The sequence below is a fragment of the Tachypleus tridentatus genome, chromosome 6 (genome assembly GCF_004210375.1).
Source record: "Tachypleus tridentatus isolate NWPU-2018 chromosome 6, ASM421037v1, whole genome shotgun sequence".
NCBI classification, from domain to species: Eukaryota; Metazoa; Arthropoda; class Merostomata; order Xiphosura; family Limulidae; genus Tachypleus; species Tachypleus tridentatus.
The window spans coordinates 87,964,468-87,982,214 of NC_134830.1; the positions used below are offsets into that span (position 1 = coordinate 87,964,468).

The 17,747-nt window shown below is 30.1% G+C and overlaps 1 protein-coding gene across 3 annotated transcripts in view; it reads left to right on the forward strand.

Moving 5' to 3' along the window:
* The window catches only part of LOC143252975 (uncharacterized), a 173,124-nt gene that overhangs the window by 87,548 nt on the left and 67,829 nt on the right, over positions 1 to 17,747 (forward strand). For all 3 annotated transcript variants that reach the window (XM_076505946.1, XM_076505945.1, XM_076505947.1), the window contains exons 7-9: positions 1,972 to 2,142; positions 7,015 to 7,198; positions 14,516 to 14,624. In XM_076505946.1, the coding sequence (XP_076362061.1) occupies positions 1,972 to 2,142; positions 7,015 to 7,198; positions 14,516 to 14,624 (464 nt within the window). The remainder of the gene's footprint in view (positions 1 to 1,971; positions 2,143 to 7,014; positions 7,199 to 14,515; positions 14,625 to 17,747) is intronic.

The following is a 17,747-nucleotide window of genomic DNA, read 5'->3' on the forward strand; positions in this document are numbered from 1 at the left end:
TGGAGTGTTTTTTTAGCTATTAGATGAGATGCATAAAATACCTGTTGTTATGTCAGTTGCATGTCAGGTTTTATACATTGATTTGAAATGCTTTTGGTAAGGACCAGTTATTTTTCAGTTCTCAGTCAAGATGCAGAAAAATTTCATAAATTGTAATGTATAATGAACTATAAATGTAAAGTTATGATTTTTTTACATATGATCATACAAACTATTTATGTTTAAATACTTTACACGTGTTTATTATTTTTTATCTTCAGATCACAAATGTTGAAACTATTTTTGAAATATTGTCACTATTGAAATCCTCATAAAAACATATACAATGCATAGTAGTTGTAATAGAGTTTGTTTTTATAAATTGAATTTGAAATTCATATGAATGGTTTGTTTCTCAGTTCATAGAATGTTTACTATATTATAGAAGTTTATTAATATAAAGACTAATAAGAAACTCAGCAAAAGGTTTTATAAAACATCACATTACATAGTTATGAATATTGCTGCATTTTGAAATCATAGTTGTAAATAAGTTTGAGATTTTCCTCATTTTTATGTAAGTGTAATTATCTGTTATTTGCCAAGTTTTATTATTTCTCAAAAAGTACAGTTTTACAAATGTCTTGAAATTTATATGATATTTTTAGTTTTCAGTGATACAGTGCTAATCAGACAGTAGCTGTAACTTGCTTCAGGTTATATGAACAAAGAATGGGCATTTCCAATTAGAACATAGTCTCAGGGATGATAGTGTTCCCATAATGTGTAAAATGAAATTGATATCACATATCACAGTAGTCTCATTATGCAGGCAAAATTGGCATTTTTACATACATAATTAAATATGTAATATTAAAAAGTGGCTAATTTTTATTGCACAAGAAGTCTTATTAAATTTTATGAGTGGCACACACATTCACTGCTAAGAAAGAATTGTAAACAAATGCTTTGATATATTTATGATGTAAAGAATATTTCAGGAGTTCAGCCAAGGTTTATGATCCAGTAAAAGTTCTTATTTTGAGACATGCCTCTATTATTTAAATATGTTCATCAAAGCATCTTAGATAAATCTAAATTACTTTAGAGTAATACTGTTTCGTCTGCATAAATGTTGTGCTTAATTTCTTTGTCCCCTTTTCAGTTGGTACCATGGTGGAACATAGTTACTGTATTAGTTGAAGTTATGCTACAGCTTATTACATGTGTATTATGTTAAACTGTTTTGTGAGGTAAATTACAAAATAAAAGCCTGTCATTTTAGTAACAAAAATATACAAGTATTTAGTAATTTATTATCAAAATCATAAGTATTTGAGTGTATTTTTACCTAAAATACTAAATATATGAGAAATGTTTGTAATCTTATATGTTGATCTCTATTAATTCATGTCTTATTGTGTATTTTCTAACCACTGCATGAAGAGCATACTTGATGATCCATCTTATGGCTATGAACTGTTGTAGAATTTTATATTTCATGTTTAATAATTGTTTAAAACATGTATACTACTGAAGAGTATGCTATAATGTCAGTTCTGAACTTCTAAATCATTAGTAAAAAAAAGTGCAACATTAAAATCTAAGAAATCCCATATGCAGCAGTTTACAAAATCCTGGATGTCTATAGTTTCAGTCATTTTTTACTCTTATTTGAGTAACTTGTAGCCTACTTTATCAAAACTAAAAAGGATACTTTGTGTATTGGCAAAAATTATTTCAACAAACACCTCATGCTTTTGAAATTCTCATTTAATTATTTTAAATAATATTTTACTCTTATGTTGAAGCACTTTTTTAAATATACTTTTTTGTTTCAGTCATTTTTATTTGTGCATTTAAATATGATAATTGAATTAACTATGAGCATAAGTTTTCTTTATTTTTTCTAAGTTTAATCTATAAAATTTCTAATGTTTTTAATTAGTTTAAAAAATACACTTTGTACATGAAAACTTTTTTATATTTCAGTCACCAGTTAAAAAACTTGATTTGAAGAAGAAGCCAGAAATGAGAGAAGAGAGAAAATGTTTAGAATGTAAGAAAACAGTAACAATTTCAGGAATGTTTTGCTGTACTGAGTGCCTGGAAAAACATGTAAAAGAATCATTAGAAGCAATTAAATTGGAGAGGGAAAAGAAGGTATTTTTGTTTGTTTTGGCATTCTTCCTGATTCATTTCTTTCAGTTTAGAAATAAAGAGGTACACTATTTAGTGTATAGTGTAAATTAAAAGATGATTTTTATGTGTGCTTTAAAAAGCAAGTTTTTAAAGTCTGTATTTTTGTTTTTAGTTTTATTGTATAGCAAGTACAGTATTATTCAACTAGATAAGACTTGGATTCATCTCCTTTGTATTTGATAAATGGTGGTATTCACAGCATTGTCAATGTTTTGTGTCTCATAATTTAGTCAGATAAACATTTCATATTTGTTCAGATTTTTCAAAATTGTGTATGCTGTTTTACTGTAAATGCAGGTTATAAAATGTGTTTATATTATTTTTGTTTTATTTACCTGATGTTCTGAGTCATTCATCTTTGATATCACATGAACCTTCTTTTGAGGAAGATTATTGAAGTATACATAGTTAGAATACACTATGTATGTTGTTATCTGTGTTTTTGACAGTTGGTAAGTACATTTTCTTTGGGGCTGACATCATGGATAATGCCTGCACACTGAGAAAGATGATCGGTTTTATATGTAATGTGGTATGCAATTACATAGGGATAAGTTGATCTTCAGTCTTTTAACTACAACAGAAATCTTTTACACTAAAACAACCAAACAGTATCCAGTGGATATCTGTGGATTAATCTGACCATTGACCCCAAAATGACCATAAGACTTTCTATACTACAACTTTCAATGTGTTTTGTGTATCTTTATAAGGTTTTGGAAGCTCTTAGTGAACACTGCTTACAGGTGTTTAATAGTGTTTTTCGCTAAAGGTTTGTGTATGGGTATATGGAGCCAGAATGTTCATTGCTATATGAAAAAAGTTATTTTCATGTTAAGATTTAAAAAAAAAGCGTTTCCTGTCATGAAAATTGTCAAATTTCTTTTATGTAATCCAAAGAAAATTAATTGTATGCATTATTTTTTCTATCCTAATTATATACCCAATCTGTCAGTGTAATCAACCTCGTAAAAAAATATATGAAATAAATTGTAATTACTCTTATTAAACTCTAACCTGAAACTATAGTTTTTATCCTAAACAGCTTAAAGCTTGTAACAGTATACAACTGTTTATTAATTTTATTGTTTGATTGCCATTTGAAGTGTGCCCAGCTCATAATTCCATCACACAAGTTGTAAATCACTCGGTAAACATGCGGTTCACATTAACATGTTGAATGATGTAATATAAGCTGCGTGCAAGCATACCTTGTGAATATTTTTCTTCATTGTTTGACCTAATCTAAACTTATCTAAAATAAGATTCTAATTTTTACATTTTAGTTACGTTTATAATAACAAATAAAGAATATACATGAAAAACAAGAAATATTATAGTACTTACCTGAATTTTTTTTTCTGTCAAATGTCAATAACTTGTGCTAACTCTTTTTTTAATGGTACTATCACACTAAATATTTTTTTTATGTTTAATCAGATATTGCATCTAAGAACACAATAATGGCATATAAATACCAGATAGAATTCTATAACTATGATGACTGTTCTGGCTTTCTATCAGTGCAATAAGAGTCTTTAAGAATTGAGTTAAGTTCATCAATCTGACTCCCCTGGGAATAAATTTGAAACTGAATGACAAAATAAACAATGCACTTTAAGGAAAACTAAAATATAATTAGTCACTTTATATATTAAAACTCTGGCTGTTGCTCACAAATAAATATACTATAAAACATCAGAGAGAACTATTGGTGATCTGATTTTTCTAATTTATGGCTCCATAAATAACATTGAAGGTTATAAAATTTTGATTTGCCTGTGTTATATCTAATTATCATGAGAAGTTCACATTAAATTCTATACTTCTGATAGGAGTGGCAAAAAGTCTAAGAAAAAGGAATATCTTGAGAGCAAATTTAACAATTCTCATATAAGGGGAGAATGGTGATTTTTTTAGAAATTTTCTTTTAAAATTTAAAACATAAAATTTACATGATATTAACATTTGACTAAGTAAATAGATTTTGATACCAAATTTATTCATGTACAATGATAATGTAACTGATAAAAAGTTGTGACATGAATTTGTGTTAAGTGTATGAGAAGTTTACCATGCTACATTATTAGAAGATCATACACAAGTCACTTGTAATCTTTCAGATTATCAGTTAACTCAAACTGAAGAAAAAATATTACCATAAGGTTTAGTTTTTTAGTTTTCAATTCTAAAAATTGAATTATGTATAATATTTTCCTAGTTTTGAATAGTTACCTCAGAAATCAAAACAAATACCAGCAGGCTAAGCAAATGTTTGATTTTATAACATAGTTACTGAAATTTCAGGTTTAGTACTTTCAAGATATTATAATTTTGCCTCAAAGAAAGTCTAAAAGATCTTACCTAAAGAAGTTTTGGCTTTAAAATATCTTAGCTCACTTAAAGACTTTGTGATCCTTAACCCAGGTAAAAGAAATGGTGTAGTAATTTTGAATAAAAAATTATATAATAGATAAAGTTTTAACTATTTTGGATGATAAAAATAAATTTAAGAGATTAGAATTGGATCCTATTGTAAGAAAAGAAAGACATCTACAGAATTATTTGTTAAAAATTAAACATTCAATGTCATCTATAACAAAACTAGACTAGTTGATTCTCATTGTGGAATATTTTATGGGTTATTTAAAATGCATAAATTAAATTGTCCCAGTGTTTTGAAGGATAGGTACCTTCACTTACATGTAAGCAGGTTTTTTTGAATCTCGCATAACTAACAATGTTACAGTAAAAAAGTAGTTTTGAATTTTCCAAAGATGTATCTGAACTAGTTTTTGGCAAACCTGTCTATCTTATCATTTTTGACATTGTGTCATTATATACAAACTTACTATTAAATGAAGTAATTGAGCTACGTGGTAATTTAATTTTTCAAAATTCTGATGTTTTTCAGGGTATAATGAAGCCAGTATTTATAAAACCTTTTTTTAATAGTATTCAAATGTTACACCATGTTTGGGTAATTTTTAACTTGTTATGAAGAAAAGTGGTTAAAGCCATTGTACATTAGAAGATATATTGATGTTACTTTTGTGGTTTTTAAGAACAAATCTGATATTCAAAAGTTTTAAAATTATTTGAACAATCAAGATAATAATATTGAATTTACAGTTGAAGAACAAACAGCTAATATTTTATCTATGTATGAGATGAAGATTATTAATTTAGGTAGAAATTTTAACACTAGGTGCTATCATAAGCCAGCTTTCACAGGACAGTATTTTCATTTTTATAGTTTTTTTACCTTTTAAGTTTGAAAAGAGTCTATTACATAATTCATCAGGTTCATAACATACTTCCTTTTCCTCTTTTGTACAAGAAATACAAAACATAAAGTATGTTTTACATAAAAATAGTTTTCCTGTACAAATAATTGATAGTGTTATCAGGAATTATTTAAAAGATTTATATATTCCAAAGATTAGTATTCAGGTTGAAAATTTGTTGATGATCATTTTATAGAATTAAAGAAAAAAAATTAAATCTCACCTGAATTAAATTTACTTACACAATATGGTTAGAAATTTTCTTTAAACTGGTGTTTCATTCAGGTAAATATTTTGAATTTAAAGACAGCAGTCCTATACTATGTCACAATGTCACTTCAGAATGCTTTAATATTTTGGAGAATGCGGATAGTAAAGAAATGCTATGCACTAAGGAAAGCTGGTGGATACACAAGATGCATCCTGAATTAAATGTTACTCAGAGGTTACGCAAATGAATTTTGAAAATTTTGAGAGGAAGAAAAGTATTTTTAACTTTTAACATGAAAATATTTTCACTCAGAGCAGTCAATACTGACTTCGTATAGTCATGGACAGATGTTTTATTTAAAAAAATCTGATTTGTTGTGTACAAGGTACCTGTAATATTCATTAAAAATTTGCTAACTTTTGTGAAGATACACAAAATATACAAGTTATAGTGTAGAAACTGATAATTATTTGTGGCTCTAAGGTCAACCACATTAAATGCCCTGTATAGAAAGAGTCAAGAATGTTTCATACAGCATATCATAGCATTAGACAGTGATGTCTTTAAGGAGTGTCAGTGTAAAGTGTAATGTATTACCTTTTGTACTAAATAGTTTCAGATATTTTTCATAAACCAGCAATATTTTACATAATGCTTAATAATAATTTTGCTGTGGCATAAAATTTTTATTCCATGAAAAATATGATGAATTACATAAGCAGTGATGCATTTCTTCTCAAGTAAAACAACTGAATGTAGTGTTTGAAAACAACGTTGTCTGTTAATGCAGTAAAATTACTAAATTATCAAAACTCGTAATGCACATGTTGTAACTCATCGTTGTTAAACATTGTTAAAAACAGTTTATTTGTGAGTGGATTATGTGTTTAATTATAAATAGTCTTTGATAACTGAGGAGTCAAAATGGGCTAAAATGGGAGCATATGATTATGAAATTCATTGTATTATTTACTGTACAATTCAGTTGTAAGAAAAATATTACCCATTATCAGATTGACTTTTATATCATTTTCTATACATTGTATTTCTTATTGTAAAACTGTGACTTTTTAAACAGGAATTTTATGAGTGAAAGCATCCAAATATCAGTGAGTTTTCATCCTCATGAAAAGTCACATGAATGCAAACTTTGTGTCCTTCATCCTCTAGGGGTAGTGCTTTTTTGTTTTGTTTTTTTAATACAAGTACAGATGTATTTTATGTGCTTTCTGTACCATCTTTATAAATTGTGTATTTCATTATTATCATTAGGATTTTACAAAATAAAATAGAAATATAACTAATTGTTAAAATTGTATACTTTTAATTTTGCAGAAAGAACCACCAATTAAACCCAGTGAACACAGAATTCAGGTACTAGAACATGATTCTGGAAAGCTTTTGACTGGTGCTCATGCTCCATTAGCTGAACATGTTCTTGAATGGATAAGGGCTAATCCATCTTTCCAGATATTAAAATCAAGACACATTTCAACTGCAAAAGATTGTGTGGTAAAAAGTAAGTGTTCAATTAAGTTTGATTGTATATAAAAAAATATTTTCAAATATCTCATGGGTTGAAGTATTATACTTCCATGTCTCAAAGTGATTTAAATTTGCTTGAGGAATTTCATCTTTTTAGTTGGCTGTCATGATTAAGATTGCATAGTCCATGTGTATTCTTTAAGTTATGAATAATTAAATGAATGTACTACCTGGGTCAAATAAGTAAGAAATTCATAGGGAAGTGTAGTCTATCTGATAGCTGTCCCTTGAGTGAATACAATTTTATTGTGTCTATCTTTCTGTTTTGATAATATTATCAAAATTAGATGTATTTCATAAATACATAATGTTTTGTATGCCTGTGTACTCACTGTTCAGAAAGATTAGTACTGATTATTTCAGTAACTGTAGTGTATGAAATTATTGACTCAATTACAAGACAAGTATCTATCTGTAAGCAACGACTAAAAACGTTTCTGTTGAAGCTTTAGTGAACTATAGCATATTTATAGAAATAAGCTTATCATTAAAGCATTTTTATTTTTTCTGATGTACCATTTTGTCTCTAGCCCAACTTGTGAAAATTTCTTAGTTTGAGGTCTTTTTATATTCTGCCTCCATTTTTTAATATAAACACAATCTTTAAACACTTTCAGTCTTAGGTTTATTATTTATTGATATGAGATTTAACTATAAAAAGATATTTTTTAAATAAGCTCTGGCATATTTCACTCAAAGACTGTTATTCATGTATTGATCTTTAAGATTTGACTGTCATATTTTTAAATGTTTAATCCTTTTATTTTCTGACACCAATCCATGACAAACAAAATGTAACAAATGAAGAAATATACATTAATCAAAAATACATTGTACGTTTGAACCAATGAAATGGCTTTTTGGTCAGTAGTGGGTTACATTTCATGTGTAAAAGATGAGACTATCCAGGGAAAATGAAAATATTTTGTAGTTACGGATCAACAACATTTTACCACATTTATATGCAAAAAACGGCTCATTTGGGTTCTATGAAAAATATTTTCTCAACCCAAACGAGCCATTTTTTGCATATAAATTTCTCAACAAGTGGGTTTCTCGACATCACTGATTTTTCCACATTGCTTAGTGAATGATGTATAGGGCTCATAGTGAATTAACTCTTCCAATGTGATATCTTACTTCTTCTTACAAAATAGCTTTTCTCAGCTAGCACTGCCATCTTTTGGTACAGATTTTCAATGCATGCCACTAGCCTTGCTTCTGTATATCCACAAGCAAATGATTATGTAGCAGCTCTCCACCAGTAAAGCTCAAAACCACTCCTTTTTTGACTGCTATGAGACTGTTAGTAATTCTCTCTAGTGGTGGTGTGTGTTTTTTTTTACCTCGTAACTATGTTAATCCCTGACTCTACACTCATGAACTAACAGGAGCAAATCAGACAGAGATTTCTGCCTGTATCTGATGCTCAGTGGAGTTGAGACTTCCTACCACAGACCTAATGTACAATTCTAGATACTGTCAGGATTTAGTTGATTAACTTAATTGAGAATGTAGCTCTGCTTTTCAAAATAGGAAATTGTGGTTGCCTGTTACACTCTTTCCAGTGATACAGTTCTCTGAACTCTCCACTGCATTTTCCCCCTTTCTTCTAGTGGACTGTAGGAGTCCTTGCCACTTACAAGTTCCTTGCTGCTGGAGTGGTGGACCATGGAGGCTTGTTCTTTTGAGTCATGAAGCATACTACTTTGTCAAGAGTAGGGTGGTAGGATTTTGCAACTGTTGCTGGTGTATTCCACTTCCTATCATGGAACTGATGTAAAATTCCAGATGCCACCAGGTTTTGTTTGTAACCTTACACTGTATTCCTGTTTATATAACTCACCAATTGTTTTTCCCTATCATGGCATTTCTGCTTTCTACAATCCTTTAGATGTACATTCCAGGTGGGTTCTTTGACTAGAAGTGGCCTGGTCTTGATTAGTGTAGTATATGATGATGTGGCATCATTTGTACTGCAAAACTGATGTACAGTTTCAGGTTTTGCCAGCTTTTGGTTGAAGCACTACTCCATGTCACATATATATGTATAAATTATTGTTGTTTGCCTTTCATACTGAGGCATTTCTTCACCCTATGATCCTCCAGATGTACATTCCTGGTAAGTCAGCAATTGATTGGAGATGGTCCAGCTAACTAAGTCTTCACATGTGTGCTGGTCAATATCCCTCTTTCTACCACAAACTAGGTGAGAAATGCCTGCTACTGTCAGGGTTTGGACTGGAGATCCATACCAGGTTTAAGGTTCCTCTTTCTGCCATTAGCTGGATGTAACTGGAAACAGCATGTTTTACCATGTGTGAACAACTGGATTTCCTCTTTCTACTGCAGAGTGGAAGTACCATACACATTCACATCAGGTTTTGAACTTGATATATCATCTCCCTGGGCTTTCCATCTTCCTACCATCTGATTGATGTTGATTGTGTTGGAAATGGGCACATGTAGAGATGGATTTTGGTACAGAAGCTCATCTTCCTTACCATTTCACGTTTCATTGTTAAATTGGGTGATTCTCTACCTACCATAGATTTTATACCATTCCAGATACCTCTTGGTATTAGAGGAGATCGAACTTTTGCTATGATCTGTCACACCCTAACCACTCAACACCCAATAATCCCATTCATCAGTCATATTTATTTTGGGATTCATTCATGTTTTTCTGCCTGGTATGTTTTTTGGGCATTTCCTAAAGTTTTTTTTGTAATAGTTCTTCATCATTTCAGTTTGGAATTTTAACTGTTTTGTGAAAGGAGGTAAGATATCATATCACAAGTTAGCATTTTTCAAGAGATACCGCTTCCATTCACATTTCCCATCCAGTCTCCCCACTTCCAGTGATATAAAGTGTAGATTGTCCAGCCAATCTCAAAGTAATTAACACGTGCAAATGTAAAGAGTTACTGGTTACAATGAGAGTGGTGTCATGCTTTTATTGGTGGAGAGGTGCTCCATGACCATTCGCACGTGGCTATGCAGAAGTGAGAGTTGGAAAACTAGTGGTATACATTGAAAATTTGTGCTGATAGAAAGCAGTGCTAGTCAAGAAAAAGTATTTTGTGAGAGGAAATAAGTATCTTTTGGAAATGCATTTTCAGTGTAGAAAAATACTAATTTTCATTATTATGGTACCCTTTTCCATGCATGTCACAACCATTATACAAATTGATGATCATAAGTTTTAAGTTCTTTAATTTTATTAGAAAATAATTTTTAAATCTCAGTCTCACCGTAGTATGAGAACTGTGACATTTGGTCCATACATCTGCTTTTTTTCTCTAATTTATTTACATTTCCTTCTAAAAGTACAGAATTTAATGAGAGCAATTTATTGTGATACAGTCATTACTCAAGCAAAACAAAAATTTTATGGTTTTCAAGTCTTATTTGTTTATGGAGTCATCAGCTAGAAAAACAGACTTGTTAGGTTCTATCTTTTACAACTTATTAATTTTCTTTGATGTCTGGATGCCTCTTATTGTGATCACAGATAATGTTATCAGAATTACTAAGTCCTGATGAAACTTTTAAAAATGCATAGAAAAACATTGTTCTTTGTAATCATCACTTTTAATTGACTTAACCATCTCAAAGTCAAGCGAACTGAGGAAAGCTCACCATAAAATAAGGTGTGAATAAGTTGTCATTGAGATTCCCTACACTCTTGCTTTTCCTTTTCATAATTAGTTGTTCTCATTCATTTATCAAACCAGCTCATAAAATAGGGTATGGCTAGGTTATCATTGAGATACCCTATGCTCTTTTGTTTCCTTTTCAAAATTACAATGCAGTTGTTGTTGTTCCTTCATGAAAGATGTGTTCCCACAAACTTCAATTTTTGTTAACCTTCTTTAATAAAGGAAGAACTATATAAGAAATTTAAAGATCTAACCCTTAAAGAAAAGACTGCCTTTTTAGAATGCTGTGATAAGTTACCAAAAATGGGGCAACATAATGCAGCAGTGCAATTAACTATTTCCCAACCTCTTTTGTGCAAAATTATAAAAATTTGAGGTGACATTGATAAAAGAACGAAACAAAATGAAAATCTAAACTGTAAGAGAAAATGCTGTGGAAATTATGAGTAGGTAAAATCAACATTAAAAATTTGGTTTTATAATGGATACTTGTAGTTTGTGTATAAGACACTCATGTAAATTGACTAATGATGTGGTAGAAAGCAAAAGACCTTACTATGAAAATGGGAACAGACTATTTTGTTGCAACAGATGAGTGGTTTAATCATTTAAAAAAAAGCCACAACATTATTTGCAAATACACTTGTGATGAGCTAAAGGATGCTGATTTTTCAGCAGCAGAAGCTTGGATTAAAGAATAATGGTCTAACATTTTTGCCAGATATTCACCTGATAATTTTTACAATGTAGATGAAACTGGGCTTTATTCTCATGCTTTGACTGAACATACATATTTGTTCAAAAATGAGGGTGTTAAGGGCTGTGAAACTTCAAAGGAATGTGTTACAGTCCTATGCTATGTAAGTATATCTAATAACAAAGAAAAGCTTTTGGTGGTCAGAGAAAACAAGAATCCATAGTGCTTTGAAGGTATGACTAAATTATCTTTTGACTATTGCTTAAGGATTAGTTAACAAAATGGGATAATGAGTGAAACACAACATTGTTTTGTTTATTGACAACTGTTCTGCACACACATCTTTAAAATGTCATTAAAATGCATCAGTATTATTTTCTTACCACAAATATAACAGCATTGAGCCAACCACACAGAGAATTATCCAAACATTAAGGACTTATCACCATCAAGAAATACAATCTAGGATCTTAGAAACAACTGAGTGGAAATGATTTAGCCAAAAGAACTAATTTCCTAGAAGTCTTAATCTTTTTACCATGTTATGGAAGCAAATGTGTGAAAAGACAATTCAGAATTGTTTTAATCATGGGGGATTCTTGAAAGGAGATGAAGAAACAGAAAAAAAAAAAAAATACTGGAGAGAAGACCACTTTATATTACCACAAATGATTGAAAGGTGATGAAGAAACTGAAGGCCATAAAGCCGATAAACCTTCAACAAGTGCTGACCTGCAAGAGGCAATTTGAATTTTGCAACTTTGCATACAGCACAGATCAGGCAAGTTTGATAAACAATATGAATATGAAAGTTTTATTATTGAATTGTTCTGGAGAAGTAGCAGACAGTCAACTTTAAATGGATTTTTCTAATTCTCGTGTTAATTTTTTTTTCTTTCTTTAATTGTTTTTAAATGTGTCAATAAATTTAAAAATCCAGATTAAATATATAGGTAATATATTTACTACCCTATATCAATAAACATTACTAAAACTGCTGAATTTTTATTTCACCAGTTAATGTTATCAGTGCAACTGTGTCCCAAATTTATCACAATAAGCAGCATCCAGTGTATGTAATTTATAATCAGTAGAAAGCTGGAATTTCAGTTTAATCACATGATGTAGTATATTGTGTTCTTTTCTGTACAAAGAATTGTCTGGTTTTTTATACCCCTAAAAACATTAAAATTTTGAAAAATCAAATTATTTACTAAGTCAATTATTTCATTTAACAGTAAGTAAGTTTGTATATAAGGACTCAATATCAAGACTGACAATATAGACAGGTTTGTCAAAAATCAGTTTAGATGCATATTTAGAAAATTCAGAACTATTTTTTTGCTGTAAACTCATTAGTTATGTGAGATTAAAAGAATATCAAAAACCTTATAATTGAAGATACCTATACTTGACACCATTGGTCTGATGGGACAGTTTATGTATTTTGGGTAGCTTGTAAAATATTCCCTAGTGAGAACCAGCAGGTCTAATTTCATTATAGATGACACCAAATATCAAACCTTCCTTTTTAATTTTTAACAAATAATTTTGTGGGTTTCTTTTCTTACAATAGGGTCCAATTCTAATCTCTTAAATTTAGTTTCATCATCCAAAATAGTTAAAACTTTATCTATTATATAATCTTTTTTATTCAAAATTACTACACCATTTCTTTTACCTGGGTCAAGGATCACAAAGTCTTCAAGTGAGCTAAGATATTTTAAAGCCAAAACTTCTTTAGGTAAGATCTTTTAGACTTTCTTTGAGGCAAAATTATAATATCTTGAAAGTACTAAACCTGAAATTTCAGTAACTATGTTATCAAATCAAACATTTGCTTAGCCTGCTGGTATTTGTTTTGATTTCTGAGGTAACTATTCAAAACTAGGAAAATATTATACATAATTCAATTTTTAGAATTGAAAACTAAAAAACTAAACCTTATGGTAATATTTTTTCTTCAGTTTGAGTTAACTGATAATCTGAAAGATTACAAGTGACTTGTGTATGATCTTCTAATAATGTAGCATGGTAAACTTCTCATACACTTAACACAAATTCATGTCACAACTTTTTATCAGTTACATTATCATTGTACATGAATAAATTTAGTATCAAAATCTATTTACTTAGTCAAATGTTAATATCATGTAAATTTTATGTTTTAAATTTTAGAACAAAATTTCTAAAAAAATCATTAATCTTCTCTTTTCTTAGATATATTTACCATTCCTATGTGAAGTATGGAATTTAATGTAAACTACTCATTATAATCAGATATAACACAGACAAATCAAAACTTTATCATTTTAAATGTTATTCATTTATGGAGCCATAAACTAGAAAATCAGGCACATTTACTACACCCATTTCTCACTTCTTCTATGTCACAAATCACTAATAGTTCTTTCTGATGTTTGGTGCTATGTTATTTATAACCAACTTCAAAGAAAGTCATTAAGTAAGTTAGAGAAGGGAAAGACCTGTGGTTCTTTTACTAATGTGTATTGAGGGTATTTTAAAATATTTTCATATAAAATTAAAATCTTAAAACATATATGACACTAGAATTTGATTTATTATTTATGTATAGCTGTATTTATATAAATTGATAATAAAGTATTTTATTTAAATTTTGAAAGGATTATTAGATACTCACTTTGACTTACCTGTTGTGATTGTGTGAAGTATACTCCTTAAATTTTCTCGAAAGTAAAAGCCTTAATGAGAGGTTAATATCTCCTTTGGCATTTGGGAGAGCAGTAATGTTCAAACCATCTACCATAATTAATATTGGGTTTTGCACATGATGCATATAAGAACCTAACAGTAAGTACAAACTCATTTCTTTAAAATATTGGTAATATTCACAAGGTAATAAGAAAAATGTTTTATGAGTTTCTAACAGTCATTAAAAATTTATTTTCAGAAGAGGGAGATGGGAAAACTGAGAAAATGAAAGTTGAAGAAGGAGCAGCAGGTCCAGAACCAGTTCGATTGAATGTGAGAAAGACCCTTCGTGATACATTAAATGCTAGGTATACATGAAAATATAATAATATTAATAACTTTTAATAGAAAGTATTTCAAAATGTTAAATAATAATGTATTATGTATAATTCATAAAATATTTACCAAATGTTACATGTATATCAATGTTATTCTGTAATATGTGCAAAATATTTTGCTTTAGAGAAAAATACAGTGCTATTTATTTCAAGCAATTATATAACTTTAAAGAGCAAATTTGGAAAAGAAATAGCAATGTGACAAACTAAGGAGGAAAATTTATTTTTAAAAAAATTTTTCAAATGGTCTTTCATTAATTTAACCTTCTCTGCATAGGCATCCTTTATTGTATATGTCACAAGGTTTTTAGACTTACTTTGAAAATTTAATTAAACCACTTTGTATTTATATTATATCAATTAATATAACATAAAATTTTAGCTAATAATCCATGATTTAATAGTATATAAGAGTGAAGTTTGTAATTTTATGAAGCAGTATCTTTAAAAAATGCTGAGTTACTCCTAGTATTAGAAATGTGACAATTTTTTTCTCTAGCCATCCCCTTTCCTCTAATTTGTTCATCACACCTCCAATAAGTAACAAGTTTAACATAAATTACTCACTGTAAAATCATCCTCATTGATCTAACAATCCATAATTTTTATGGCCTTCAATTCTGTTTGATTACGGAGCTATCAAATGGAAAATTATACTTTTCTTACCACACTTGCTTTTCACATCCTCTCTTTTTTTGGATTTATTAATAGTTCTCTTATGTTTAATACTATATTCCTTATAACCAATAGAAAGCCGAGGTTTTCATCTATCAAGTGATATATTGAAGAATATTGTCAATTTCTCTTATAGTGCAAGCTTATTTTCATGAGAAACATATCAACTAGCTTGGATGAATTTGTAATGGTACTTGTCTTTCAGTTAGAGAGCCAAAAAAATTATGGTAGCTGTATGACAGCTGTCTATTCTTGAATATTATTATTTTGTGTTAGTGGAATACTAATATTAGTATGAAAAAAGTGTGGTTAAGTGTCTTCAACAGTCAACAGCAAAAAAGGAAAAGAGATGGGAAAGTACTTTATTTCTTATTTTTCACGTGTTTTCTTTATTTTTTAATCGTAAAAGCAACTAACATGTATAAATAGGAATTTCTTAAGTTTTGTTAAAGTTAGATTAGGTAACGGAATAATAATGTAATAAAAATGTTTTGTGAGCAGCTAGGAGTAGCTCATTGAGAATTTAATTTGAGCTCCATGTTCCACAAGTGAATTACAACTAATAATGGCATGAAAACAGTAGTTAGGCATGGTTCAAGTGACAGTAATAAATAGAATTCCAAAACATACCAATTACTGACACAATAGTTATTTCTTGATCTCTAGGATTTTCACTCTTTGCCCATCTTAGGCATTGAAAATGCTTTCTTCAGTCTTGAATACTCACATGAATGCCTTAGGCAAATTTCTCACCCAACTTCAGTATACCCTTTATCTAAGTATTGAATGTAAGCATCTCATCCCAATAATATAATAACTTTTTTTGACAGAGCATTTGACAGGAATGTTTTGATTATTTACTATTTATGTTGTGAATTTGAACATGGTCAGCATTTCTTTCTTTTTTTTTATAATTTTACAATACTTAATCAAAAACAAAAAAAAAAGTTTACCGACAGGTATGAATTTCTAAGCTAATGTTTCTGTTACAGAAGTCAACAAAACTTTTCCTCTTTCACCTCTACCAACTTGTATTTATAAATAGCCTTCAACAGCTCAGTCAAACTTGTCTGTGATAGGGTCTTGTGAGATGGAGACATAGATACCAACTGAGGGTGTTTCTCCTGAGATTCTATTGTGGTTTTTGCAAATGTACCAGAAATTACTGGCAAGAACTTAGACTCACTTTTTTCCAGCTCTTATTTTTACTATGTCAGTCTTAATGGTAGATTGTTTTGAGCAGCCATCTCCAGCTCCTTTTCTCTGGCTGGTTACTCAGGTTTGTGTGGTTTTGGGGTCCCTCCATCTGGATATGACTCTACTCCTTCCTAGGTAGGAATAAGGATGGCAAGTGACTACTTGATTTTTTCTCCTCCTCTTAATATTGCTTTTCATGTGGGAGATTTGCTGCTCATGTATGGAACAGGATAACTATGCCTTGTCCTTCATATATATCAGATCAGCATACTTTGGCTTCTGATCATCAGGAGGAGGATTATTTAGATTCTCAATTGATAGACTCCCTCCTGGACCTGTGGAGGATTAAATTGAAACCTGTGATCACTTTAAACAGTTTTCTTGGATTCATCTTACTATGAAAACTGCCCTGAGATATTTGTCTTCAGTCCATTTTTTGTTTGAAGCTCAGTCACATTCCCCTTAGCAATTTGAAAATAAGTTGAGGATCCTGCTGACATCTGTCTCAGTAAGATTGTTTTATTGTATTCCTCCTTTAGTTTCCTGGTTGATTTGTTGGGATTTATTGGGTAGAAATGCTTTGTTAGAAAGGGTTTGTTTACCATCTTCAGCCTTCAAGGAGTTATGGGAAACATTTTTCTCCATCTTATGTTATTTGCTGGAGTTACAGAAACATTATAATCCCAAATTGATACTGCCTATTTACATTCTTCTCTAATTTCATTGGATTTTTGAATTTTTGGCTCTTATTTGGGAGTATTTGCCCATAGTGTTTTCTAGCTCTCTCCTTTGGTTCCTAAGTATATTGGTTTCCATAGTGAGGTCCATCTCTATTCTTTAGGATTTTTGGTTCAGGTGGACTGACAACAATAGCACCAGTGATTGTCCTAGTAGCAGTGGGAGCACAATTACATTACTTGCTGGACATTTAGTTTTTTGATTAGGAATCCATGGGTACTCCACATTCCAGCTTCAAGGTCTACTCAACCTGTTGCCTATTCACCTGCAACAGATCCACAGTGAGTGAAGCTCATACCCATGTCATAAGAAAATTGTTTGTCAAAAAGGCAGTAGAGAGGATCAATCCAATTCTTCTAGAATTTTATTCCTGTTTGTTTGTGGTACCAAAGAAGACAGGTGTCCAGTTATTAATCTATTTTGACTCATCCAATTATTAGATCCTCCTTCCTTCACAATGGAACCTTTCTCATCCTGTGATGG